This window comes from Halichoeres trimaculatus, unplaced genomic scaffold, assembly GCF_033239565.1.
Source record: "Halichoeres trimaculatus isolate MK-OKI-2021-1 unplaced genomic scaffold, fHalTri1.1 fHalTri1_scaffold_19, whole genome shotgun sequence".
In the NCBI taxonomy this organism is placed as follows: domain Eukaryota; kingdom Metazoa; phylum Chordata; class Actinopteri; order Labriformes; family Labridae; genus Halichoeres; species Halichoeres trimaculatus.
The window spans coordinates 18,916,769-18,943,391 of NW_027437197.1; the positions used below are offsets into that span (position 1 = coordinate 18,916,769).

Sequence of the window (26,623 nt, forward strand, 5' to 3'; positions counted from 1 at the left end):
AGCCCGCGACAGGTCTGTGAGTGCAAAGGAGGCAGGACAACGCTGCTGCTGGAGCGGGGAATGATGGCGGTGAGCAAGAAGAAGGGACAAGTTTGATACTGTAAAACTGGGGCATTGTGTGCGATATTTCTGCGCCCGACACGATGAAGCTGAAAAAAAGGTGAGAGCCCGTTAAAGTTGTTAGACCTTGCGGGGAGTTCTGTGTGGGGAGCCGGAGTTAACATTCCCAATGGCTCGTACTTTGAAATGCCACAATGAATTGTTCAGACTGAAGCAGTAAGGCTCGAATTGTATTGAACCGGTGGTCCTTATCTGTCGCGAAGCAGTATCAGTGTCTTTAGTGATTAAATATTGTGTTTTACTTTGAAAATCTGGTGCTATTTACTTTCACAGCTTCGGTGTATTGTTAGCCAGCGGTAGAAGTCTCATCGAGTTCCTTGGAAAGACTGTTTATGCGAACTTTATCTCTCAAACTGACTTCTGTTAAAGTTAAGCCAACACGTCTTCTTGTTTCATCTTACCTGTAGCATTTTGATCTTCAAATGGGAGATTAATACTGACGTTAGACTGAGTAAGTTAATTGTATCCGGTTTCTGTAACAGATTTTGCTGTCCTTCTCTCTTTAGATGACTTCGCTGTGAGTGTTTAGTTGAGACAGCAGCGCTCCGAAGAAGCTCCGCCGGACCCATGGCACCGCTAGCATAAAGTTCAGGGAAACTAGTTCACCAAGATAGAGCAGAAGTCCCTGCAAATCCAACTTTTTCTTATTAGGCTGCCGTCATTATTAGGCACAAAAAATGATCAAAGCGGAAAGCAAAGGAGGCGAGAGGACTCTGAGGAGTGCGTCCCCTCACAGAAATGCATATAAGTCCGACTTTCACGCCATTAAGTGTTCCTTTGATGGGCCAAAATCCGACGGCTCCGCCAAATCATATGCAAATGGTTCCAGTGACACCCGAGAGGACTCGAGGGGGAGGCCTTTTGGGAACAGAGTGAACAAGATCAAGAACATATTCCTTCAGATGGATGGCCAACAACAGGAAGCCCAAGAAGGGAAAGTGTCTGTAAAGGCTGATGTGACCCAGGTGTCCCCGACAAAGGTGCAGTTTCCAGTTAACACACAGAGAGTTAACTTCACCAGTCCATCAAGCCCAGAATCACCCAATTTAGATAAAACACCCAAGGGAGAGGATGTTGAAATTGACAAAGTGGCTTTGGCAGAAAAGTTTTCTGTGACTAGAAAACTCTTTGAAAGAGGCATCAAAGAGCAGCCTTTAGCAGAAAAACAGTCTCCAAACAGAGTAGTGAACCGTTTGTCTCTTGGAAGTGCTTCTGATGAAGGGAAAAGTACAAGGAGAGTATCAGGATCCTCTGAGACCATCGTAAAAACAGACCAAACCCCGGCATCAACAGCTGAGAGTCAAGTCGATGGGATCACTGAGGGTGAGAAAAAACATGTGGCAAGAGGGTCACTTAATGCAGGACCTATATCCAGAAGGTTGGAAAATTATATGGCAGAAAATGATTCAGAAGACATCAACAAAGCACCTGTGAAGGGAGGAACTGTGTCAGCTAAACAACATAGTGCCACTGAACCTCTACTGCCTACCTCTACAACTAGAGACAGCTTGCACAAGTCTCCTCCTGTTAAAGAAGCCACTAACTCTATGCCTGTGACCGATGCCACTAAAAAAAGCACATCCCCGACATGTGTCAAACCAGCAACTTTGGGGTCTAGCCTTGGCCTCAAACCAACATTCCCAGCTACCAACGCAGCATACAAATCTGTTTCTCCAATGAGTGATGCAACAAGGAAACCCCTCTCACCAGAGCAAACAACCCCAGTTTGCCATGGGTACAAACGCTCCTCATCATCCAGTGATGGATTTAACAGGACATCTGTTGGTAGGGATGAAGACAAGTCCCACAGGGATGCGAAACAGCCTCCTGCATCAGCTGGTGTTTACCAGAACACCAACAGGGCTGAAAAAACCAAGATTAGTGACAGTGTGGTGCAGAGTCCTACCAGAGAAAAACCTCCCAGCCAGACCCCCTCACTCGACTCCAGGGGGGTGGGCATGGTCCGGGCAGAGCTGGTGGTTGTAAAGAACGAATCATCTGAGAGTGATGAGGAGGAGAATGTTGAAGACAACGTGTTTGAGGAGAAGGCAGTGCAGAGCTCCAAAGATGTGCCAGCTGACCTAAAAAGAACCTTCCTAACCGAAAAACAGAACTGTAACCCCGCTCATCAAGTCCTAGCAAGAGATGTAACACGCGAGACACAAAGAATAGCCGAAACTGTGGGTGAAGGTAGAGTCTTGGAGGACAACAGTCAATTTGTGAAAGAGAAGAGTTCGTTTGTGAATCAAGGTGTTGATGCAAATCGTGAGGAAGATGAAGAGGTAGGAGAGGAGGAGAGTGAACCAGATGAGCAGGTGGACGAGAGCATCCTGGACAGAGTCTCTCCTGTAGTGTATGGTATAGAGAATGCAGCGTTTGTGGATGACAGAGATGTAGAGCAGGTCCTCAGGGAAGAAGATGAGGAGGAGGAAGGAGATGAGGATGAAGACGGTGTGTATAAGGAGTATGAAGACTGTTATGAGGCCCCTGGTCTGTCGGATGAGGAAGAACCGCCCCCCAAAAGGAAAATCAAGTTCTCCACACACCCCATCCAGGTGAGCACTTTGTGTTACTGTTTACATCCAAAATTATTCAGGGTCATCTGTGGCACTTAAAATATTTTGCACAGCACTGACATTACAAACTGTCATCTCACTGACTCAGCAACCGTCTGACCCAGGTGGTTCCCAGCAGACACACCACAAATTTGTGGTGGCTGAGAATTAATGCTCTTGTGAGGCATGTTGATGTCACAGCAGCTGCAGTGCATCATTAGTGAACCTTAAATATCTACACTATGGTTAATTTAAGCTAACAAAACCCAGAGAAGCAGTTTGTTTTCTCTTCACCCATTTACCCTGCAAGACATCAGATGAGAGGCAAGACTTTTTGGGACAAGTTACAACATTGTTTGTGGTATTTTTGGAAATATCCTTGACATTGCATAAGAATTTGCGAAAGCAGAATCACTGCTGAATGAGGGCACCAGTGAGGTGGAGAGTTGTAACTTGAGACTGTACAGTAAAAAAAGCATGGTCTCCCTGAGTCACTGCATTGCAAGGCTACTTAAAAAAAGTTATTCAGAGTAGTTCCCATCTGTTCATGAATCATGCATCACACTCTTATGGGAGACTTTTCACTTCTCTACAGCAAGGTTAAGAAAAAATCAGGTATCCTTATGATATCTTTAATAGACTTTTGCTCTGTTATCATGTTAGCAATAATGAATTCCTGATATTAGTCATCTTTAAAGTTATAGAAATCCAAAACTCTTGTATTTTCTTGTGAATCCTTCATGTTGTTAGTATTTACTCTAGGTCTAGTACCATGTTATTGAGGATAAAAGTCTAACAGTTATCAAATACCATCTCTCCTCTAACATTTCCACATGTGTTGTAATCACTACCAGTGGGTGGTTAAAGGGTGTGGTGGAATCAGAGGTTTATCTTCCACCGTAGATATTCCACCATCACCGTATCTACACAACATTTAGCGAAAATCTGCAGAGAACAAATCACTCCACTGCATTCCACATAACATGTGAACAGCTCACTGTTTATCCAGGCCTTAAAATGCACTGTTATCTCAGGGTGTGGAACCCCCCTCCATCCCAGTTATCCTGGCAGGAGGTCCTGGGAGAGGGGACCAGAAGCTGACCTGTTGTGGGGAGGACACAAACAACAGTGTGCCTGAGTCAGAGATCAACAGGGCTTTGTAGTTCACAACAATATGCTAGACTGTGTCTCATCCATGTGGCACTTCAAATACTGCTTGAACAAACGCTTGTGTTACATCTCCTGGTTTCATGTACTGTACCTTAAAAAGTTCAGGGATAGTGTGATTATTGTGGGAAACAAGTATAAACACAGCACTAACAAAATCTTATCAGTGATGCTTACAAACATGCTGGGCTTTTGTTTATTTCTCTCAACTTAACAATCAACCCCCTTTGCTCATAAAGTTATAAAAATTGGAGCCAAGAACTTGTAGTTTACCATCACACAAGAGAAAGAAGCGATTAGTTGTCAAACAGTTAGGACAAGGTAATGGTCAACATTTATCTTAAAAGTACCACTTGAATATTTATTAATTGTTAAATGGATTACAAATTTATAGGGATGCACGATATTATTGGCACAATATTGGTATTGGCTGATAAAAGCTTAAAAACACGTTTATCGGTATCGGCAGATATGAAAATTTCTGCCGATAAGCACAGCCGATAAGGTGCTTTTCAGTTTTTTCAGCTCCTGAAATAAAATGTAGCACTTCATTTAATTGCACTGCAGAGCTCTGTGTCTGTCACCAGGTTGTTACAGTAGCTCTAAAATAATCAAATGCAACTTGGTTATGTTTAAAAATGCATTGTACATTTAAAGTTCATGTGATCTAAAGAAATTATTTTTCCGTATTTCAATACTGAATGTCTTGAGTTTGAAAAAATAATACATTTCTTATTTATGGTAAAATCAAATGTTTTTTGTCTTGTTTTATGTGAGTTTCTTAAACAAATAAGACCGTCACAATAAGAGTAACATATAAATTCCAGTACAGGATAGACTTAGCTTTCTTTACAGTGGAAAAAAACAAACAAACTTGTGATTATCGGTATTGGTATTGGCCGAAAGGGTTTTCGATATATCGGCATATCGGATATCGGCAAAAATCCAATATCGTGCATCCCTACAAATTTATGCTCACTTAAAGGTACCCAAATGATCAAATTCCTAATCCTTGACCTTATCATTTTTTATTCCAACCTCTGCGGTGGATTTTCTCCAAAACCTTACGATTGATTAAGTTAGACAATATATTAATCAAGTTATTCTACACATCTTACAGCTAAAATTTAAATCCAGCATTTAATTAAGTAGACAGAGATTGAAAAAGATTCCTTCCAGCTATGGATATACGAAAAAGAAACAAATGTGCAGAGCAGATTAGCAAAAAGCCCCAAACTGTCCAAGAACTTTCCTAAGTTTTCAATTAGCTTTCTAAGTAATTGCATGACAAACTGCATGCACCGACAGGCTGGAAAAACCACAGAGAGATCTGTCAAAACAATGACATGCTTTTGGATTAAAACCATGGGGTCGAGGTTATGAGGTATGCACATTAGCCAATTAAGTCACACAAATGTCCCTCTGCTAACCTTTCTACCTGCGACCTGACCAACAAAAGGCCTCCTGCTTGCTCTGCATCATTCTCCACAGTCTGTTAGTGAGAGCTGGCACCGGGAACGGGCAAACTGTGAAAGAGGAAGTGCTTTGTGCTCCTGGCTCAAAACCCGGATTAGGTCCCTGCGCAACCTGAGTCTGTTTGACAGAGGAGGTGTCCTGTGTGGAAGAAAGCTTCTCTTTGTGAAGAGAAAGAGACATCCAGTCTCAACAGGTATCACTCTTATCAGGGTCGACAGTCAGTATCATTCAGGATTAGTCCACACCAGAAATGGTAAAATGGGAGGGCTGAATAGAGAACGTCTTGGGTCAGTCCCAGTGTGGGGATTATTTCACTTGCTACAAGCATGTACTTTTCTTGTTTCAGAGTTGCCTTTCTAATTAAAGTAATCATAGGGATTTAAGATAATTGTGGTGAATTTGAATAAGTGTTTTGACAAGTGCTTGTGTCGTTCATTGGATTTGTGCGGGCAGTCTTTTGTGTAGCATAGAGTTACATTTAGAGGGCCGGGTTAGTTGAGATGCTGAATTCCCTCTGCTGCTGCATCAGTGTTTAAGTTTGGCCCTCTGGCTGTATGAGCACAGTATAAATATTGCACCATCTCTTCAAATTATGTTTGGCTTTTGTGCGGAAGTTGTTTCCTTTATAACTGCAAATTAAAAAACAGGGCTGTGGTTTTATACCTGTGTGCCCGGGCTTGTCTTTATGCGGATGAAGTATCAAACCTTGGCTCACTTGTGTTCAGCAGTTTCCAGTTTTGCATCTTCTGACTTTAACTCCGCTCTGAACCTGAATGGTTTGGCAAAAATCCAGGTCATTAAATGATTAATTCTTCCTGTCAAAGGTGTGTCATCTGCTTGGGGACATGTACATGTTCAGGGCTGCTGTGTTGGATCGTGAAGGAAACTGCCATGGTCTTGTGCGACATGTTGCATATGAGGACATTCAGATTGAGTGTAAAAGCCAGTTAGCCATGACAAAGAGAAAGTCTTGAACCAGGATCTGCACCTGCTGCTTTGCCCCACCCCCACAGATTCACAGGAACAAACCAGCGGCAGTTATAGGACAAGTGAACACATTGTCCAACATGCAGAGTGAGGAGAAGTATTTTAGAGTTCATTGTAACTGAAAGAGATCAGTATTTTTCTGTTTGCACTGCAGATAACTGCACTGAGTGTATTTGCAACTGTTCAAGCAGACACATCCTGTCAGTTTGATCTCTGATATCCCTGCTGCAGAATAGACTATCAACCAGGTTCAAAATAAAATACCTTTTTACAAAAACACATTTACCCCTTACTGCCTGAGTTAATTTACTATTAAATTAAGAAAAATGTCTGTGTGTTTTTGCATTCTTACAGGTGCAAAATTGAGTGGAGATTAAGTTACATACAGAACATACAGTAGTTATAAATAAGTTATATCATATACATAAAGACATAAAAAGTTCACCCTCTGACTGATTTATTGGGACATACTGCAGTTGATATGAGCCTTGGTGCAGAATATAAATCAAAAGACATTAGTGGGATACAAAGGTTATTTCAGCAGCATCAAGACCTGACGGGGTATGTCTCAAATTTGTGACAACAGGCATCAAAGGGTTAATTTGAGGCTTTCATTTAGCTTTGCAATATTTTCATGGATGTTGCTGCAGAATCAGATGTTCTGGATGTGCACTCCACCAAGCATTGGGCTTTGACACTTTTACTTTACGTGGGAATCTTTGTTGGTCTCAGAAGAACTCTTTTGATTCAAGAAAATAAACACACAAAATCATCATGATATAATAGGGAGTATTCCATTTAGCTAGTCTTATCCCGCTGACATGCTGTATTTATAGATGTTTTATTTTTCTTTCGCAAATTTGCAAATTGTATGTGTGTGAGTACAGTGCTCTGCAGTGTTTGGAGGAAGCCTCTCTGTTGGAAAGATAGATCCAGTGTAATCAATATCTGTCTAAAACACTAAAATATTGATAGTTTTTGGAAATAAAATGATTTAAAAGGAGATATCTCATGACTGAAGCTGGGTTTCTGAGTTTTTTTTTTTTCAAGCGTTGCAGTGTTATTTGGTCATTTGGGCCTATATTACAGCTGCAGTTGGCTACTGTTGGTATATTTTCATGAGATCCATCTCAAATAATCATGAAAGTAAATTGAAGCTGCTTCACTGGAACAAAAGTAAACTGATTCGTCTTTTTTTACGCTGGAGTTTTTTAGTGAAAGTGCACCAGAACAGAATCTCCTGCTCTTCTCTCTGTTTCATGTGATTAGTAAAAAACAATAGGCTCATACTCCAAATTTGGACTCGAAAGCCAACCCATCCCAGTGTTATGCTTTCCATTTCCTCTGTGAGTTGGGTCTTCTGTTGGCCAGAGGAATGTGTCTGACAAGACTCCACCCTCGCCCAACCAGCAGACAGGCCCTCCCCTTGTAGGCTCTGAGCTCCTGCAGCCACCTGCCCGAGCGGGTGACTATCCAACAGAATGTGGCAGAATACTAATGCAGCCATTTCAATGCTGTTCATTAAGAGCCCTGGAGTCTTTCATTATGTGGATACAGACAGAAAATTAGTTGATGTTGTGTGTTTCTACTAAGCGTGAACAATAGATGTGTGTCAAAGATTTCAGCGGGACAAAAGTAGCTTTTGTTGGCTATTTATGTACAAACCTGTTCAACCTGTTGAAGTCTCCTTTGGTAACTTGATTCCATCAGAGCGCTCTGCTCTTCTTGACTCCTCCTCTTCCTGCTGTAGGTCAAACATTAACACTTAAAACATAAACATTGTTGTCTGAGTCATTTAGAGTCATCTTTAAGAGTTAATACTACCAAAGACTTGCTCACAGAAAGTACTAGATATATGTTTAGGTCTTCCTCCTGGTGTGTTTATACAGGATCTAAAAACCGGGCCCCATGCCTTGCACTCTAATTACTCTGTGATCTGGGCCAAGCCGCTACCCCTGCCTCAGCTCGCTCTCACAGCGTGTTTTGATTTGTTGTCTTTTTGTAGGCCGACTAACTTTACAATCTCCACAATCCAGTGGTCAGCTCACTTTTTGCACTGGCAAGAGAATTCTCTGGTTTGCTTTTCCTCACAGCTGCTGACTCATTTCCCACATTGGTATTTGGCTGTGGGGAGGGGGACCAGGGAATGATGGGTTTTAGTTTTGGGTGTGGGCATATATACATCGTGCGTGTTAGCACACATTACCCAGACAGACCGCTGCAGTTGTTGAAGATGGATGGAAAGCCCACACATACAGCTGGGAGCTGTTTTTTTTTTGAGAGGAAATGGTAACATGAAGATGATAAAAAAGTGTACTTTACCACATCACAATGACTGCAGTTATAATTAGAGGGATTGAAATACCAAGATATAAACTTGGAGCTGTATGTCTTTTGTCTCTCTTTCTTATTGGACTCTGTCTGTCTAATCAACAGTTTGAGTGTTCATGTTTTGGCTGATTTGTGACTGGACATGTGCTGAACCATAAAAGAGAACGCTTGTTTGCTCTGATAACTGGAGACAGTGATAAAAGTGAGCTGTGTGTGTGTGAGGCTTGTTTGTCAAGGAAAGGCTAATAAAGAGGTTGATTTCTGCTCTTCTCGCAATGAAAACAGTGGTTGAGTGATTAGGTTTCAGCAAAGAACAGAACATTGTTCAAAAAGGGACTGGGAGCCCATGGCAACGGGAGAGTAAGGCATGGAGAAGGGGGAGATAGAGGGGAGAATCCAAGCTAAATGGTTGCTGCTCAGCTTACTGGGACTAGGGATACATTGGTGCTCCTCATATTCTATTAGCCTACATTTCCAACTCTTAATTACCAAAGTCTCTGAAGTCTAAACTAAAAAGCATCTCACGTCCTCCATGAAATTGCTGTCTGCTCTACATTTGTTAATCCACTTTCAGGAGTCTGTGTTAGAGGTTGAAAAGCTTTGCAGTCCTACTTATACAAAGGCTTTAGGTTGGTAGTTACAGAATTGGTCAAAAGATGAAAGGATAAATATGTCTGTTAGTTAATTTGTAGGGATGCACGATATTGGATTTTTGCCGATATCCGATATGCCGATTTTATCGAAACCCCTTTTGGCCGATACCGATAATCACAAGTTTGTTTGTTTTTTTTTCACTGTAAAGAAAGCTAAGTCTATCCTGTACTGGAATTTATATGTTTTTATATTGTGACGGTCTTATTTGTTTAAGAAACACACATAAAACAAGACAAAAAACTTTTGATTTTACCATAAATAAGAAATGTATTATTTTTTCAAACTCAAGACATTCAATATTGAAATACAGAAAAATAATTTCTTTAGATCACATGAACTTTAAATGTACAATGCATTTTTAAACATAACCAAGTTGCATTTGATTATTTTGGAGCTACTGTAACAACCTGGTGACAGACACAGAGCTCTGCAGTGCAAATAAATGAAGTGCTACATTTTATTTAAGGAGCTTATTTTTCAGATGGAAAATAATAATAATCCTAACTGAAAAGCACCTTATCGGCTGTGCATATCGGCAGAAACTTTCATATCTGCCGATACAGATAAAATTGTGCACCCCTATTAATTTGTATCCAAAGTTTAAGTCTAAGTGTGCTTTTGTGGGGGAAACACACTCTACATACTACATCATAGTTAAAAAAACTAACCTTAAATGAGCACAGAAGAAATGTGATGGACTCACTAGGGACAGAGCAACAGTAGTGTGCACAATCAACTCTGTAATCTTCATCTTATTTGCGAGATACCCATACCAAATCCAGTTCATATATATCAATTTTCCAAGGTAATCAAATTTGACTCTATCTAGATAAATCTGTGTGAAAATCAGCTGCATGTTGTAAAACAAAAAGTGTTGTAATAGTTCACCCTGAGAAATTGAACAGGGAGTTTGATTAGTTATTCTGGCAACCATACTATCTGCACTGCTTTAGGCCCCCATCCAAAGACTACAGGGTGAGGAGACAGAGGGGGAGAGATTGTTTGTGTGGATTTATCAAGTCCTGACACGCTGCAGAATATAAGCTGCAAACTCTTCAAACAGACTGAGTGAATGAGATTACATCATGCTTCCGCATGACAGATATAAAAATCCTATCTACTCCTCTTCTTTTAATTTCGATCATCATTACTTGTTGTTGTAACTGTTTTTGTTTTTCGCGTTCCCCAGAAATCCTAGCCTATAAATCCACATGTGGAATTTTATTATTAGATCTAGCATAGTAGGTAGTTGTTCTAAATGTGAGATGGCAGCCCTTTAAAGATCAAAACATTAAGCCTACAGTTCCTCTCTCGTGGAAAAGTGGAGCTAAACGATGAGCAGGTTAAATCTGAACACTCTATCATCATGACTTCACCCAGATTAAGTTTAAGACTTATGACCAGCCTGTGTTTTGCTCCATCCCTATAATCAGTCATTAGCTGCTAAGTGAGAAACACTTTTTATATCTGTGAACTCATCCCACATGATTTAGCCCTACAGCTTTGGTTGAAAGTTAACAGACCACCATTGGTAACTATTTGATGAGTAATAATTTCTTAAAGGCAAAAAAGCAAATATTTATTAGGGGTTTGACTCTTAAAAAATGTCTTGTTCCTTTATGTTAGCAGTTTTTCAATTAGGATTATTTTCTGAGAATGTAGTCTTGGAAGCTGCCCCCTTAGCCTCTTTTTTACTGCATTGCTGCAAACCCAAAGTGAACCCCAAATTATGTTTTAGTAATGTCTGAGTCCCAACAGGTGGTCATCTTTATCCATTATTGAGTATTTTCATGCTGATGTTTGCGTGACTCCAGGAGTGGATTACGAGTAGCCTATCTGCCTGATATCAGTGTTAGTCAAGGTAAATTGCACAGAGGTTTGATGTGTGTGATGTCCCTCAAGGTAAGAGTGCAGCACAGGGTCACACTCATTGTCTGAAGGTAAAGGGATTAGTGTTTTCCTTGATATTAGTCTTCATTTTGTCCTGCTTATTGCACACACGACAACAGTCGTTGCCTCTGAGCATTGATCTCTGCTCCATCCACTGCTTAGCTCTTCCCAGCTGTGCCCTACTTTCCACGCTGCTCATGTTCTGCCGCACACTGTGTTTGAGCTTTATAATTCCAACCAGACAACGGCCCCTGGGACACACTTGGTGTTTTTCTAGGCCTGCTTGCAGAGTTCACAACTTCTTAAAGCTCTGATTAAAGTATCAGGAGTGTCCTGGGAATTCGGCTTCTCCTGTAGACGGTGTCATTAACACTCAGTGTAAATCTGTCAAAGTGTGTGACTTATGAATCTTTCATTACAGATATTACAGTATTGAGGATGCAGTTTCTGAAGTTATTTTAAAAAGATTCAGCAACATTAGGGCTGTCAGACTCTATATTGAGAAAGCTGGCGATATGATGAAGGGATGGTTCTAGTGTCCAAACTGTAATCAAAAGGCTCTGTTGTCCCTTAACAGCTGTTGATTTGTAGTGTGCTTGTGCATTTATTTGACTAAAAAGTGTCCCAAATATGAGTATCAGCCTCCCTCTTAGATTAGATCTCTTTCATATGAAGAAAATGTCCTTGTGTGGCCTTCTAAGATCAGATGAACTCAAAAGCAGTCTCCTCTCTTCTATCTGACAAGATCCTTTAGATACTGTTCTACATATTTGTAAATCTCGCTGGTGTTTAGCTACCTGCTGAACACAGATGCTGATGTGTTGATGCGAAAAAATCTGATATCATGACTGATGCAGGTCTTCAGTACCTTCTCCAATGAGGAATATGATCGGCGCAATGATGATGTGGACCCAGTCGCAGCATCTGCAGAGTACGAGCTGGAGAAGAGAGTGGAGAAAATGGATGTGTTCCCTGTGGAGATCGAGAAAGGTGAGGGGTTAAGAAACACTGGCAATTCAAAATGAATTATCTTGTCAGAACTAAGTAATGAAACTAATACTTTATCCATATTTAGGAGATAATGGACTTGGCATCAGTATTATAGGAATGGGAGTAGGAGCCGACCAGGGTCTGGAGAAGCTTGGCATTTTTGTAAAGACCATAACAGAGGGAGGAGCAGCTGAGAATGATGGACGGTGAGTGAAGGCACTTACACCCTTTATTTTCCACAAACCTCTATTCAAATCTTGTTTGGACTGATACAATGATAGGACTTACTTGTAATGTTTTGTACCCAACCGGAAATACAGCAAACATTCACTGAACACTCCACAACCACAAGAAGTCCCAGTGTCACTCTAGGAATTACTCAACCCCCCCGGGCTCAGTGACACACAAGACACAAACAACTGGGTTTATTTTTAACTTCTCGGAGAAGCTAAAGAAAATAGTCTAGCTACTTCTGTTTCCCAAGCATGTTTCAGCCTACTATATTTTACATTTTTGATACTATTCTAGGCATGGAGCTTTACTTTACTCTGTGTTCTCTGTTTTCTCTAGCATCCAGGTGAATGACCAGATCGTGGAGGTGGATGGTATCAGTCTGGTGGGAGTCACTCAGCTGTTTGCAGCTACAGTCCTGAAGAACACTAAAGGCACAGTGAGGTCAGCATAAAGTCTGTTCTCTACACCAAAATCTACATTATTAAGAATAAATAACATAGATGATGTTCAGTCTTCCATTATATCCCTTTAAAAATCAGATTCCTGATTGGACGGGAGAAGCCTGGGACACAAAGTGAGGTAGCTCGCCTCATAAGCGAAACGCTAGAGCAAGAGAAGAACCAGCAACAACAACTGCACCACTTGGATGACCACTATGAACACTCAACAGAGGAGGTGAGCTGTATGGATAAGAAGTCATCGGAAAATCCCCTCACTGTTCAGACTCATGCTGTATTCCCGTCTTACAGGGTTAAGATTAGCACTTTGTGGGAATCTGTGTCATTAGACGGATTGTATGACTCCAAAACTACTCATGTAAGGCTTTTAAACAACAGACTTCACCTGTAATGAGGCATCTATTATTACAACATGCTCTTTACCAGGCAGAAACCCCCAATTACATCAACTCCAACATGATATGAATGCAGCCTTTGCCCCTTCGCCACACCCACTTTGATCCCACTCAAGTCATCCAGGAGCAGGGTGCAGCTGGCTGTGAGTAAGCCATGTGTCACAATTCTCCTGCTACGTTAAAAGGTGCATTCAAGCGCTGTCTGTCTGCGAGAGTTGTGAAATGTTTGCTTTCTGAGGTTCAAGCAGCCACAGGCCCCTGTTTTTACGAAATAGAGGCTGAAAGAGAATATGTAGGCTTTACTGGAGCTGAAAGACAGAAAAGGAATGTTGCCTAGCTTACACTCAGGAAGTGTAAAGGCTTTCAGTATGCAAAGTGTGCACATGGGTGAGTTTACAGTACTGCTCACTAAAGGTAATACTGCAGAGTTGAGCAGCTCATCAATGATTGGTTGCTGATCATAATGGGCCCCCTCCTCCTTTGACTGTGGGGATCTATGCTCCAGGGAGTGTGTTGTTGACACACACTGAGTGTGTACTGATCCATGCAGGGTGTGCATTTGTTTGCAGTGTGTGATGCCATGTGTGGTGCCATATTTCAGGAGGAGCGCTATGAAGAGGAGGATGGAGGAGATGAGAGGATTCTGGGCTCTAATTTCTCTCCAGGGCGCAGCGTAGAGGTGTTTGAGCTGCCTGATACAGAGGCTTTGTTTATGCCGAGCAACATGGACAGCTCCCAGATGGCCTTTAAATTCAAAGAGGTATCAGCCACATCATGAAAATACAAACAAGTTTTTGTATTACAGAAAAGAATACGGATGGCATACAGTGATGGGCCTAACAAGTCTTTTCGTTCCTTTTCTTCCTCTACAGCTGCAGCTCAAAAACGGTATCGCCATTGCTGAGATAAGTCAACTTAAAGAAAAGGTACACATTTTCTTCAGATTTGTAATTTCTGTTGTTAAAAAATTAAAAATGTTAAAACAGTTTTGATGGCAGTTTGATTTCAATTTTGCCACCCAGACTGTCCAAGGCCAACATCTCTCCCTCTGGAAAAATGCAGTTGAATGTAACCAAAGTAACAGGCTGTTTTCTGTGTCCAGCTAAGAGCATCTGAGGAGGACAAATCCTTGTGGGAAGCCAGGGAGACTGCACTGGAGCAAAAGCTTGAGGATAGCAATGAAAAAATCCTGAAGTTGGAGAGTTACTGGCTGGAGGCCCAGGCTCTGTGTAAGAGTGTGAATGAACAATTAGCTGAGACTCAGGCCCAGCATGAGACGCTGGACAAGAAGTACAACAAGGCTAAGAAACTGCTCAAGGACTACCAACAGAAGTGAGTTTGTCTGTGGTTTCACAATGTTTCACTGTTTGTGTAGGGGCCACTGCTGCTGAATTCAGTCGCTTATCAAGCCAGTTTATTCATTCAACACAAGTTTAGTCAACACATTTTTGAGCAAAATAATATTGTGCATAGGTTCAGCGACATGAAAGAAAGCATGATCTATGAGATCCAAATGTAAAAACTCTGAGGTTCTAAGCTCACTTAGCTTGAATACCATAATATAAATACATGGGTGGAAATAGGATTTTAAAATCTTCCTCAGGACTTTGGTGCCCCCTAATATAAATGTGTCTATAACAGCATTTTTTTGATTAAGGTGTAATACACTGCTTAACCCTCCTCCAAAAATAATAATAAGAAAAAAATAATGTGTAAGGAGTCATGACGGGGGATCAACAAGTGAGCAGAGAGTCCAGACTCCACAATTCCCCCAGTTTCCTCCCTAGTACTATGCATGTCATCAGTGCTCATTTTGTTTACTCTGATTTAAAGATATCAGTCACTGTTTCTGAACAGAGGTTTCTTTGCAATGTTGGAAATTTTCAACACTAACATCTAAAAACCCCTTCTAAGAAACAATCTCTTCATTCTTATGATTGCAGAAAACAATGAAAACTGTTTACCAACTTCACTGTAAACACTTCTTGACATGTTATTTTTACATTAATCTCTTAACCTCAGAATACAGCACTGGTTAACAGTCATACTGAATGATGAGAATAAGCTCTCTCTGCTTGTCCTTGTTTCCTCCCCAGAGAGATCGACTTTGTGAAGAAAGAGGAGGAGCTGAAAAAGATCCTAGATGAAAAGGACAAGTGGTACAAGGAGCAATTGGAGAGCTTACAGAACAGAGTAAGACCTCAGATCAAAAAGAGCACAGTCTATATGAACAAAAAGTAATAACAGTTTAACAAGCCTGAGTGTTTGTCCACAGATCACTGTCTTGGAGTCTAAAAGAGCCTCAGATGCAGAGCCTCAAAGTGGTGTGGACTCAGCAACTGACGGGTCTGTGAGTGTTCAAGACTCCGTCACCAACACACCATCTGTGGAATCTCTTCTAGGTACAATAAGTTACAAGAAATAGATTCAATTTGAAACAGAAATAAGAATGTCACACTTCAAAAGTCTCATCTGTCAACCATTCACAGGCACACATAACCTCAAGTGACCCCTGTAAATAATTAAAATGTGCTCAGTGTCTTATGACCTACTTGGTATATTTATTCTTTTTCTCTTGTGAAGAGCAAGACTGGAGTGAGCTGGTCCCTGAGACTGAACGTTTGGACACCAGCGCACACAGAGCAAAGGGCCTGCTGGCTCAGAAAGCCAAACGTCAACCACCTTCCCGGAGCAAACTAAAGGAGAGCCTCACAGTGGCTTTAAGTCACTCTCAGGTCAGCCAGGGGGTGCAGATAGCTGCAAACAAAAGTCTTAAGTAGAGTGAAGAGTCAGCAATCTGAGGCAAGATTGTAGAGCATGATATGACAACGAGGACATTAATGCTACAAGTTAACCTGGCAACAAACTAATGGTGACAATCTCCTGCCTCTTCTTTTTTACAGAGGAAGCAGAACGCTCGCTAACTCGACTAATATTTAACTTTCAAATTATGAGGTCACCAAAATTACCAAACAAGAAGGAATTTCATGGGGTGAATAAGGTTGACTGCTTTATACTTCCCACAGCTCCTGTGACTTGGCTCTCTTTTGCTGTGTTTGACCAAATTTTATGGAAAACTTAAAACTCTGAGAAAAAGTTAGCACTGTTAAGTTGGTGAAGCAGCACATCTAAAGAAACAGAATCACTCCCAGCTGTTCTAAATACAAAGCAGAATCATTCCCCAGTGTCTGTTTGCTTTCACAAAACAATAAAATACCTTTTAAATGAAGCAGGAATCTTTGACTCACTGATGGCTGAAAGGACAAAAAATAAAAGGTTGCTCTTGCAGCAGTAGGAATATTTATAGCCTTGTTTTAGTACGATAGGAGTGCCAGAGGCTTGTCATGTTTGTACAGTTTATACCTGACTTCGTTAATCAGCGCAGGACATCAGAGCCTTTTTGTTATATAAATAGTGTCTATCTCCTCTTCCTGGTATTGTCCTTGTAAATAATTAGCTTTGTTCCCACAGGAAACTGAAGAAGACGAGCAGCAGCAGGAGCAAGAACCTCCAAGGAGGAGGAGTTCCATCCAGGAGAGCTTATCCCTCCCAGTACCCGTCTGCTATCCTGGGAATGGACAGAAAGATGACCCATCAGAGAGCAGAGATGTTGCCAAAACCAAGGCAGAGCTGCCCAGCAGCCCGTCTTTATCACACTCAATGGGAGACAGTGTTGAAAGCAGTGGAAGCCCTTCTTTGTCTTCTCCAAAAGACACCTCGTCCCCACATTCTCCCTCTGGATTCATGCGCAATGTTAAGAAGAGGGAGTCTAAAGGGAAGGGCAAAGAGCTCAAAGGTATATAATACAAAAATAAGACACACCACAAAAAACATTCTGCTGCATGATTTCTTATTCCTGAGCCTCTTTTTTGTTGCTTCATTTCAGAAGAGCTAAATGAGCCATCATCAGCTGGGAAACCCAAAAGACGATTCCCAGACTTTGGGTGAGTTTCCATGATCCTCTATTTTCAGAGAAGCATAGTTTTTTTGCGCTGGCTGTAAAATGTTATTGTTCTCAACAGAGGCTTGCGGAAGTCCGGTGGTAAAGGGAGAAAACACGACAAGGAAGCAATGAGAGCATCCTTGGACAGCAGGTACACCTTTTTTTTCTTTATTTTTAGCGACATAAAACTGACAAACGTTACAAACACCATTTAAATTTCCACGCTTTTTCCTCTGTGTTTAACTTAATAAGTCACACGTAGCTTTAAGTATTTAAACAAGTGCTAAGTATAAATAGAGAACAAACGGACTATAAACTTCACATTTGTTTTAACAGCAGTATTTATAGAGCTCATGCTTCTCTTTAGATGTAAATGTTTAGCTTTAAGTCATTGTCAGTCTTCAATGCGACATATCCATCCATCCACCCATCATGGAAAGGGTTGGATCCTGTTCCAGCCGTCACTGGGTGTGAGGCAGGGTGGAAACATTGCTAATAGTAACTACATATCTTCCTCCCTCCAATCTTTAGGGGATCTGCCGAGTTGCTGGAAGAGTCTGGAGGGAACCTGTCTCCTGCTGAATCAATGACTTCTATCCCTACCTGTATGCCCTTCTCCTGGTTTGGAGATAAAGACAGGGACAGGGACAGAGAGCCTTCGTCCTCCAGCAGCAGTCTGCCGCACGCTGTGAATGAGACCAGCAGTGAACAAAGCCAGGATCGAAAGAATAAGGTATTTATCCAAGGGGGGAAATAGTTTCATGGATTTCATACTAAGTAAAAGAAATTAAGATATTGTAAGGATTATAAAATACTGTTCTTCTCTATGAAAGATTTAATTAGGGCTCACATAATGGAAGGCTGCTTCCAGACACGTGCCTTCATTGGCCTGATCTTAAAATAAGCTTCAACATCCAAAGTCTACAATAACTGGATCCATATGTCAGCCACCAGAGAAAGCTAGCAGGAAGGATCTGGTGGCTTTTCGCTGAGCAGCAAGTAGTGACACATCAAAAGCATCCAGGGAACGCGTGGCTAACTGTCATACATGCTGCGGTCGGGCTGGAGTTCCCATCATGCCATTTAATGAGTTCAAGACCCAGACTTCACTAGGGATTTGCTTGTGATGAGAAAAGTTTTTACGATTGTTGTGTGTGGACTGTAATCTGACTGAACCGTGTTTCCTTCAAACAGACAAATCTCTCCTGGTCTTCTTTATTCAGTCGTTCATTAGATTTGGTACAGTATAAACACATTCCCGTTTCACCTTTGATTCTAGATATCACAGTAGAGCACTACTAACCAAATTTTCACCTCAATACATCCTGCTGTATGTATTGGAAAGAAAATCACAGTATCACCTGTAATTGGTATGTGGTAGCGTTGTGACTAATTACTTGAATGATACAAAAGTTCTAAAAACTACTTTTATCAACTTTCACAGTTGTCACAGTCAAAAAGCTTAATGGCTTCAATAAAGGAAGATGATACAGCAAAATGTAGTCGAAGGGGGGATGTAACAGTATGTGGCAAGACTGTTAAAAATGATCACAGGAGTGATAATATCAATACCCTTTTTAACCAGCAGAGGGTGATATTTGCCTTTGGCTGCACTTCTTTGACACCAATATGTGTCAGTTGTCTGTAGCAGGTGACAATTTTTCAGAGCAAGTATTTCCAATACAGAGGATATCTCATCATAGTGATGCTTCTTAACATTCTTAATTTTCTGTTCACATGTGAAGTCTGCTATGTGCTTAAAGTTGCTTTTATTTGCTTCTGTAACTTTATAAACTAGTGTAACTATTTAGCTCTTTTCCAGATAAAAGCTTATCATATCAAAACAAAAAGAACATACTTAAAGCAGTACATTTTCAGAGATTGCATAGATTAGGTTACTCGCAACACTACACAGTTGTTCAGCCTGCTGTTACATCCCTGGTTTCTGATGGTTGTTGCACCAGGTGGTCAGATGAATAAAAGTTAAAAGCTTTTTTTTATTTTAAATAAAAGAGTTCTTAAACCTTTTTCATTTTTGAGCATATTTGTTGTTGCAACAGCCTTCAGATCTGAACTTAATTGTTTGTTGTTTTTAATTCAACTCACTACTCTGCGTGAAAACAATCTAATCACTTATTCACCAAACAGTTAATCTTAATGGCCTCTTGAGGATTAAACTGAAAAACGTTACCCCATACCTTAAATGTGAGTGTGTGTTGTGTCATTAGAAGTAGTGTGTTGTAGAGTAGAAGTTGTTGATGTGTTTCTGGTGGTGGATTGATTGGATTGTTTTAGTTACTGTCATAGTATGCACAACTTTTCTGCCTTTTTATAACTTGTTGATTATCAAAGTTACTTACTGCTCACATTAATGATCTGGATTTCTGCCAGTGTGATAACAGCTTAATCATTAATATCATTAATCTGAAAAAAATAATTTATCTCACATCTGTGCTGTGAAGAACTGTTCAGTGATGTCTGACTTTGGTAAATAAGTTCCTTGTTTCCACTTGTTCCAGAGTTTTTCAGTCATAGATGATTCTAACCCTGCCAGTCCCAGTTCAGACATCTCTGGGTTAGTCGCTGAACCCAATCTGTCTGGGCGCTCACACACTTTAATCTTCTCTTCCAGCGAGGTGAGTGCTCTCCTTGTTGACAGTCACAAAAGCTGTGTGGGACGCTTTGATGCAGCTGAAAGGGGACATTCTCAAGCATGTTCTTTGAGCTTCCCCGCGCCTTTCATGGCTGAGATTAAACAGTGAATGCAGAGGGGACAGAGGAGAGCTGCATGTGTGTGTCAAAGCTGTTCAGTTTTGTGTTAAAACAAGTGTTGTGGCTTAGCCTTTCTGCAGTCAGCTGTGATGTTTGTAGCTTGCGTCTATCAGAACCGTTGACCAATGCTTCATGTTCTTTACAAGCTTTGGCAGACCACAGAACCATGGTGACTGCCTGGCTGCCCACTGGCTGGCGTTTTCTTTTTTTCTCATGTCAGTGTCAAGTGTCCCAGGCCTCCTCAGTTAAAGAGAATAAAGACATGCAGAGCTGCAGCTGAGAATGTGATTCTTATTTTGTTGTCATTGCACGTCTGATTTTGCTGTGGGGTTCATGTCCAACTTAACCTTTTTTTTCCTACAGACTTTTAAAACATCTTATTGTTTGACGTGTTTCTGTTGTCCTCACTTTTTGTTCTTGTAAGTGCATTGTTGAATTTTCTCTAACTACATTAAGTACAAAACAATACATGTCCATAGAGGAAAGTGACATTTGGTTAGAGTTTTTGAGATCATGTTTAAAACATGATTTTTGTGTTTAAAATATTGGTTCAAACAATGTTGGTAAAAAAATGGCTCTGTGAAGTCAAGTTCAACAGCATTTAGACCAAAAAATAAATACTTTCAATAAAAAAATATTCAAACACTGACTGTAAAGTGGTCATTTATGTCAGTGCTTATTTTTTTAATCTGTGTGTGGGTTGTGTTTTTGTCTCCTCTAGACTCTGGATGATGAGCCGGTACCTTCAGGAAAAGAGTATCAGTGGCAGAACAGGCCTGTGAGTGAGTGGACCAATCAGCAGGTCTGCCACTGGCTGATGGGCATGAACATGGACCATTACACGCCTGAGTTTACAGCAAAGGGAGTGGACGGCCAGCAGCTTTTGTACCTGGACAGTGACAGGCTGAAGGTGCGCTGTAAATTACATGAATTGGGGAACTATTAAATATGATGTCATATGTTCACCGATGGGTGAAAGTGAGGTGGGATTCATCTCTTGTCACGCTCTCTTGGCCTGTTTCTGCCACCTAGTGACTGGAAATATTTCGACTGAATGGTGTTTAACATTTGGATGATAACATTTTTATCATCCCAGTTTTGTAAAATAGTTGGGTTTAGTAATCTTTTAATTGAGCAAAGGTAAACAAACATATACCATCTAGATTTAGGATTAGGTTAATGACACATTAAATCTTCTGAAGCTGGATAAAAATATGAATCCAAAGGGCTAGTCTGAAAAAAGTGATGTCATTGTTGTGAAAGTGCCTTCATAGTTACTTTGTTGAAGCTGAAAAGGTTGCAATAAATGTTGTTGTCATTGAAGTTTTTTTATCAGGCTCTGGGAATATGAGCTTTGTGCTAACTTCAGTTATGATGATTTCATGTCAACCTTTCTTTTACTGCAACCCAGTGCTGCTGGATCAAATGAATACAACCTGTGCTCTGTTCCTTCAGGCACTTGGTGTGTCAAGCCAGAGCGACCGTTCAACCATCAAGAAGAAGCTGAAGGAGATGCGTAAGGCTCAGGAGAAGCTGGAGAAACAGAGGGAGAAAAAGGAGAAGGAGGGTCGACGCAGTGGGAGACTGCCGGCCAGTAATGACTCAGTCTGCTGAGGAAGAGGCAGCTCTGTTCACACTCATGCAGCTCATGAAGTTCATTCCTAGCAGAACCCCAAGCAACCCTTTTTTATACTGTGGTGCCATGACGTTTCTGTCACATGGTGTTTACGTGAATAAGCAGACTGCCAGTGATGTTCCTATTCTAACTGAGGTGCCAGATGTGAGTCATATCCAAACTGCAGCTTCTGTTTTCTTCTTTTATCATTTTTTCTCAGATATTTTAACTCATTTTAACTTAAAGTCGAGGAATGTTAAAAAGTTGGATATGTGACCAAAAAGGAACTTTTTTTTTTTTTTTTTACCACTAAAGCTAAAGGCTGTTAGAAGTCTGTGTAAGATCAGAGGTTGTGTTTGCAGATTGTGCACATGTTTGTCTGTGGAAGTAAGATGTAAACTGCTTTTTTCAACATTTTATATTTTTGCCAGATGAACTGGTTTCCATGCAGAAACAGTTATTGTACAGTCAGATAAAAGCACTATATTTGTCTTTTAAGCTTCAAAGAGCGACAAGGTTTTAAATGTATGAATGCGTTTTATACATGTGCCTATTAACTGCATGTCTTTTTTTTTTTTTTTACTTAAATACCATTGTTCATTTTATATCTAAATTTTCTACTGAGTAGAATAGCAAGGCTGTTGAGTTGCTGGTGAAAAAGTAACAAAAAAAATCAAGTAGGGATGATGTGAATACTGCTCCCACTGTCCCTGACTCTGCCTGTGTGTCGCTGGAATGGGACATTGATGCTCCATGTAAATACACACAGTGTGCCGGTCTGCTACACACACACACCTCATAGGTTAGTAGGATGTGCCTACGACAAGGACTTGTGGGGGTCGGGAGCACCGTGTATGAAATGCAAGGCTGATAGATGAATTATTTAGAGCCGAACCTTAAGTGCTTCTTTTTCCAAATCATGACTCCATGTCCTGTAACGAGTATGACATGTTGGACTGCAAGAAGAACCGTAAGGTCATTCTGGGTACACTCAGCATCAATAAACTAAATTTCACTTTATGTGTTTGCTTCATCTTTGTGGTAGTACTGTCAAAAAATGATCTTTTTTTAATGGTATATGAGTGTTACATCCTAAATCAGCTGAAACATTTTCTTTACCCATTCCTTACAATTTCCTCTGATTGACTTGCATTATATAACATATGTAATGCAAGTCAATCCAATTACATTCTTTGGATTAAAATTACATAGAGCGTGTAGATATGTGTTACTGGATTATGTATTGTTTGTGTCAGGAGGATTCAGTCTTGAAACTCTCTTTCTTTCTTGTGTCTTCTAGTGACTCCTAGTGACTACTAGCATTTCCCAACATATCTCAGAGTTGGCACCTTGTGTCTTTAAGCACACTCTGTCCCCGGCTTCACATAAAAGCCGCCACCACCAACCAGTGGAAGTCTCTGGGTCGTCTTTTGTGCCCAGCTCTTTGTGTTTGGTCTTCTTTGCATCTTCTTTATCAGGAGGTTTGGTTTCTGTCAGCTGCTTGGCAGTGGTGGTTTTGTTTCTCTTTGTTTTGAGCTGCAATTTCGTTTTAGAAGCCTGTATAACCTCGGTATTCTTTCTCCTTACTCCTCTTTCCTGTGATTGCTTGCAATTTTAGTGGTTATCCTGTGGGATAACTTTCATAACCCCCACCCCCTCTTTGTAGTCTGCAATTGTGTCCTACTGCGTCCCTTGTGACAGTTTGGGATTTAATTTACATTCACATCCCTGTTCAACGACATGAAATGACCGTATGGTTTCAGGTGGATACACTCATAATAATAATAATAATAATAAAATGTTGATAATAATGTCAATAAAAATCTCAGACCGTGTTTGTCTGCTTCATTTATAATTTGTATTATGAAATTTTTCGCTATTTCTGCTACATTCATGAGCTGTTGTCCTGTTACAAACTGATTTAAATGAATATTACTGAAAAAACCTAATCAAGCGGGTGAATCCAGTGTTCTGTCAGATTTTGCTACCAAAGCTTTTTCTGATGGAACGGGTTTATCAATTTTTGCTGCTTTGTCAAATTTTGCTACTGCTATTTATCTTTTACTGTAGCTGTGTCAACAGAGTAGGTCAAAGTTGTGACATTACAATCACTGGCCACTTTGTTAGGTATACTTTGCTAGTACCGGGTTGGAACCCCTTTTGCCTTCAGAACTGCCTTAGTCCTTGGTGGCATAGATTCAACAAGGTGCTGGAAACATTCCTCAGAGAGTTTGGTCCATACTGACATGATAGCATCACACAGTTGCTGCAGATTTGTCGGCTGAACATCCATGATGAGAATCTCCTGTTCCACCACATCCCAAAGGTGCTCTATTGGATTGATATCTGGGGACTGGAGGACATTTGAGTACAGGGAACTCATTGTCATGTTGAAGAAACCAGTCTGAGATGATTCCAGCTTTATGACATGGAGCGTTATCCTGCTGGAAGTAGCCATTAGAAGGTGGGTACACTGTGCTCATAAAGGGATGGACATGGTCAGCAACAATACTCAGGTAGGCTGTGGACTTTAAACCATGCTCAGTTGGTACTAAGAGGCCCAAAGCGAGCCAAGAAAATATCCCCCACACCATTACACCACCACCAGCAGCCTGAACCGTTGATACAAGACAGGATGGATCCATGCTTTAAAGTTTTTGACCCTACCATCCGAATGTCGAAGCAGAAATCAAGATTTATCAAACCAGGTAACGTTTTTCCAATCTTCTATTGTCCAGTTTTGGTGTTGCTGTGTGAACTGTAGCCTCAGTTTCCTGTTCTTAGCTGACAAGAGTGGGACCTGGTGTGGTCTTCTGCTGCTGTAGCCCATCTGCCTCAAGGTTGGATGTGTTGTGTGTTCAGAGATGCTCTTCTGCAGACCTCGGTTGAAACCAGTGGTTATTTGACTTGCTGTTGCCTTTCTATCAGCTCCAACCACTGTCCATTCTACTCTGGCCTCTGGCATAAAAAGGGCATTTTGGCTCACAAAACTGCTGCTTTCTGGATATTTTCTCTTTTTATGACCATTCTCGCTGAACCCTGGAGATGTTTGTTCATGAAAATCCCGGAAGATCAGCAGTTTCTGAAAAACTTAGACCAGCATCAAAAACCATGTCACGTTCAAAGACACTGAAATCACCTTTCTTCCACATGCTGATGCTTGGCTTCGACGGGGGACACATGTTCAGCCAAAACTGGAAAGTCAAAATTTGGCTCCAAATTTCAGGTCCGGACCTTACGTTCTGAGCTCAATTTGGGAAAACCCAAAACAGAGGTTTTAGCCCTCAGACTTGATTCAGGATGCATTTTTGTCACCTGGGATGGCATGGGCTTCGACAGGGGACACATGTTCAGCCAAAACTGGAAAGTCATAATTTGGCTCCAAATTTCAGGTCCGGACCTTACGTTCTGAGCTCAATTTGGGAAAACCCAAAACAGAGGTTTTAGCCCTCAGACTTGATTCAGGATGCGTTTTTGTCACCTGGGATGGCATGGGCTTCGACGGGGGACACATATTCAGCCAAAACTGGAAAGTCAAAATTTGGCTCCAAATTTCAGGTCCGGACCTTACGTTCTGAGCTCAATTTGGGAAAACCCAAAACAGAGGTTTTAGCCCTCAGACTTGATTCAGGATGCGTTTTTGTCACCTGGGATGGCATGGGCTTCGACGGGGGACACATGTTCAGCCAAAACTGGAAGGTCAAAATTTGGCTCCAAATTTCAGGTCCGGACCTTACGTTCTGAGCTCAATTTGGGAAAAGCCAAAACAGAGGTTTTAGCCCTCAGACTTGATTCAGGATGCGTTTTTGTCACCTGGGATGGCATGGGCTTCGACGGGGGACACATATTCAGCCAAAACTGGAAAGTCAAAATTTGGCTCCAAATTTCATGTTCCGGACCTTACGTTCTGAGCTCAGTTTGGGAAAACCCAAAACAGAGGTTTTAGCCCTCAGACTTTATTCAGGATGAGTTTTGGTCACCTGGGATGGCATGGGCTTCGACGGGGGACACATGTTCAGCCAAAACTGGAAAGTCAAAATTTGGCTCCAAATTTCAGGTCCGGACCTTACGTTCTGAGCTCAATTTGGGAAAACCCAAAACAGAGGTTTTAGCCCTCAGACTTGATTCAGGATGAGTTTTGGTCACCTGGGATGGCATGGGCTTCGACGGGGGACACATGTTCAGCCAAAACTGGAAAGTCAAAATTTGGCTCCAAATTTCAGGTCCGGACCTTACGTTCTGAGCTCAATTTGGGAAAACCCAAAACAGAGGTTTTAGCCCCCAGACTTGATTCAGAATGCGTTTTTGTCACCTGGGATGGCATGGGCTTCGACGGGGGACACATGTTCAGCCAAAACTGGAAAGTCAAAATTTGGCTCCAAATTTCAGGGCCGGACCTTACGTTCTGAGCTCAATTTGGGAAAACCCAAAACAGAGGTTTTAGCCCTCAGACTTGATTCAGGATGCGTTTTTGTCACCTGGGATGGCATGGGCTTCGACGGGGGACACATGTTCAGCCAAAACTGGAAAGTCAAAATTTGGCTCCAAATTTCAGGTCTGGACCTTACGTTCTGAGCTCAATTTGGGAAAACCCAAAACAGAGGTTTTAGCCCTCAGACTTGATTCAGGATGCGTTTTTGTCACCTGGGATGGCATGGGCTTCGACGGGGGACACATGTTCAGCCAAAACTGGAGAGTCAAAATTTGGCTCCAAATTTCAGGTCCGGACCTTACGTTCTGAGCTCAATTTGGGAAAACCCAAAACAGAGGTTTTAGCCCTCAGACTTGATTCAGGATGCGTTTTTGTCACCTGGGATGGCATGGGCTTCGACGGGGGACACATGTTCAGCCAAAACTGGAAAGTCAAAATTTGGCTCCAAATTTCAAGACCGGACCATACTTTCTGAGCTCAATTTGGGAAAACCCAAAACAGAGGTTTTAGCCCTCAGACTTGATTCAGGATGCGTTTTTGTCACCTGGGATGGCATGGGCTTCGACGGGGGACACATATTCAGCCAAAACTGGAAAGTCAAATT

At 41.3% G+C, this 26,623-nt stretch overlaps 1 protein-coding gene across 3 annotated transcripts; it reads left to right on the plus strand.

The window, feature by feature from the left end:
- Positions 1–23,343, plus strand: ppp1r9ala (protein phosphatase 1 regulatory subunit 9A-like A). 3 transcript variants are annotated; one of them, XM_074694583.1, is made up of 20 exons: positions 1–160; positions 627–2,675; positions 12,038–12,170; positions 12,256–12,376; positions 12,741–12,845; positions 12,944–13,079; positions 13,859–14,017; positions 14,130–14,183; positions 14,360–14,589; positions 15,354–15,450; positions 15,533–15,659; positions 15,841–15,992; positions 16,729–17,053; positions 17,144–17,201; positions 17,280–17,351; positions 17,732–17,933; positions 18,395–18,439; positions 19,720–19,836; positions 20,694–20,882; positions 21,428–23,343. In XM_074694583.1, the coding sequence occupies exons 2-20, from the start codon at positions 798–800 to the stop codon at positions 21,584–21,586; spliced, it is 4,359 nt and encodes a 1,452-aa protein (XP_074550684.1). In that variant the 5' UTR covers positions 1–160; positions 627–797; the 3' UTR covers positions 21,587–23,343. The 3 variants fall into 3 exon arrangements, with proteins under 3 accessions (XP_074550684.1, XP_074550685.1, XP_074550686.1); XM_074694584.1 differs by lacking the exon at positions 18,395–18,439; XM_074694585.1 differs by lacking the exons at positions 18,395–18,439; positions 19,720–19,836.
- The last annotated feature ends 3,280 nt before the right edge of the window (positions 23,344–26,623 follow it).

Coding starts and splice junctions, on each gene's coding strand:
- ppp1r9ala (XM_074694583.1), top strand. CDS start 798: ATGATCAAAGCGGAAAGCAAAGGAGGCGAGAGGACTCTGAGGAGTGCG. Junction 14,184..14,359: donor TAAGTCAACTTAAAGAAAAG/GTACACATTTTC, acceptor TTCTGTGTCCAG/CTAAGAGCATCTGAGGAGGA. Junction 17,202..17,279: donor AGACGATTCCCAGACTTTGG/GTGAGTTTCCAT, acceptor TGTTCTCAACAG/AGGCTTGCGGAAGTCCGGTG.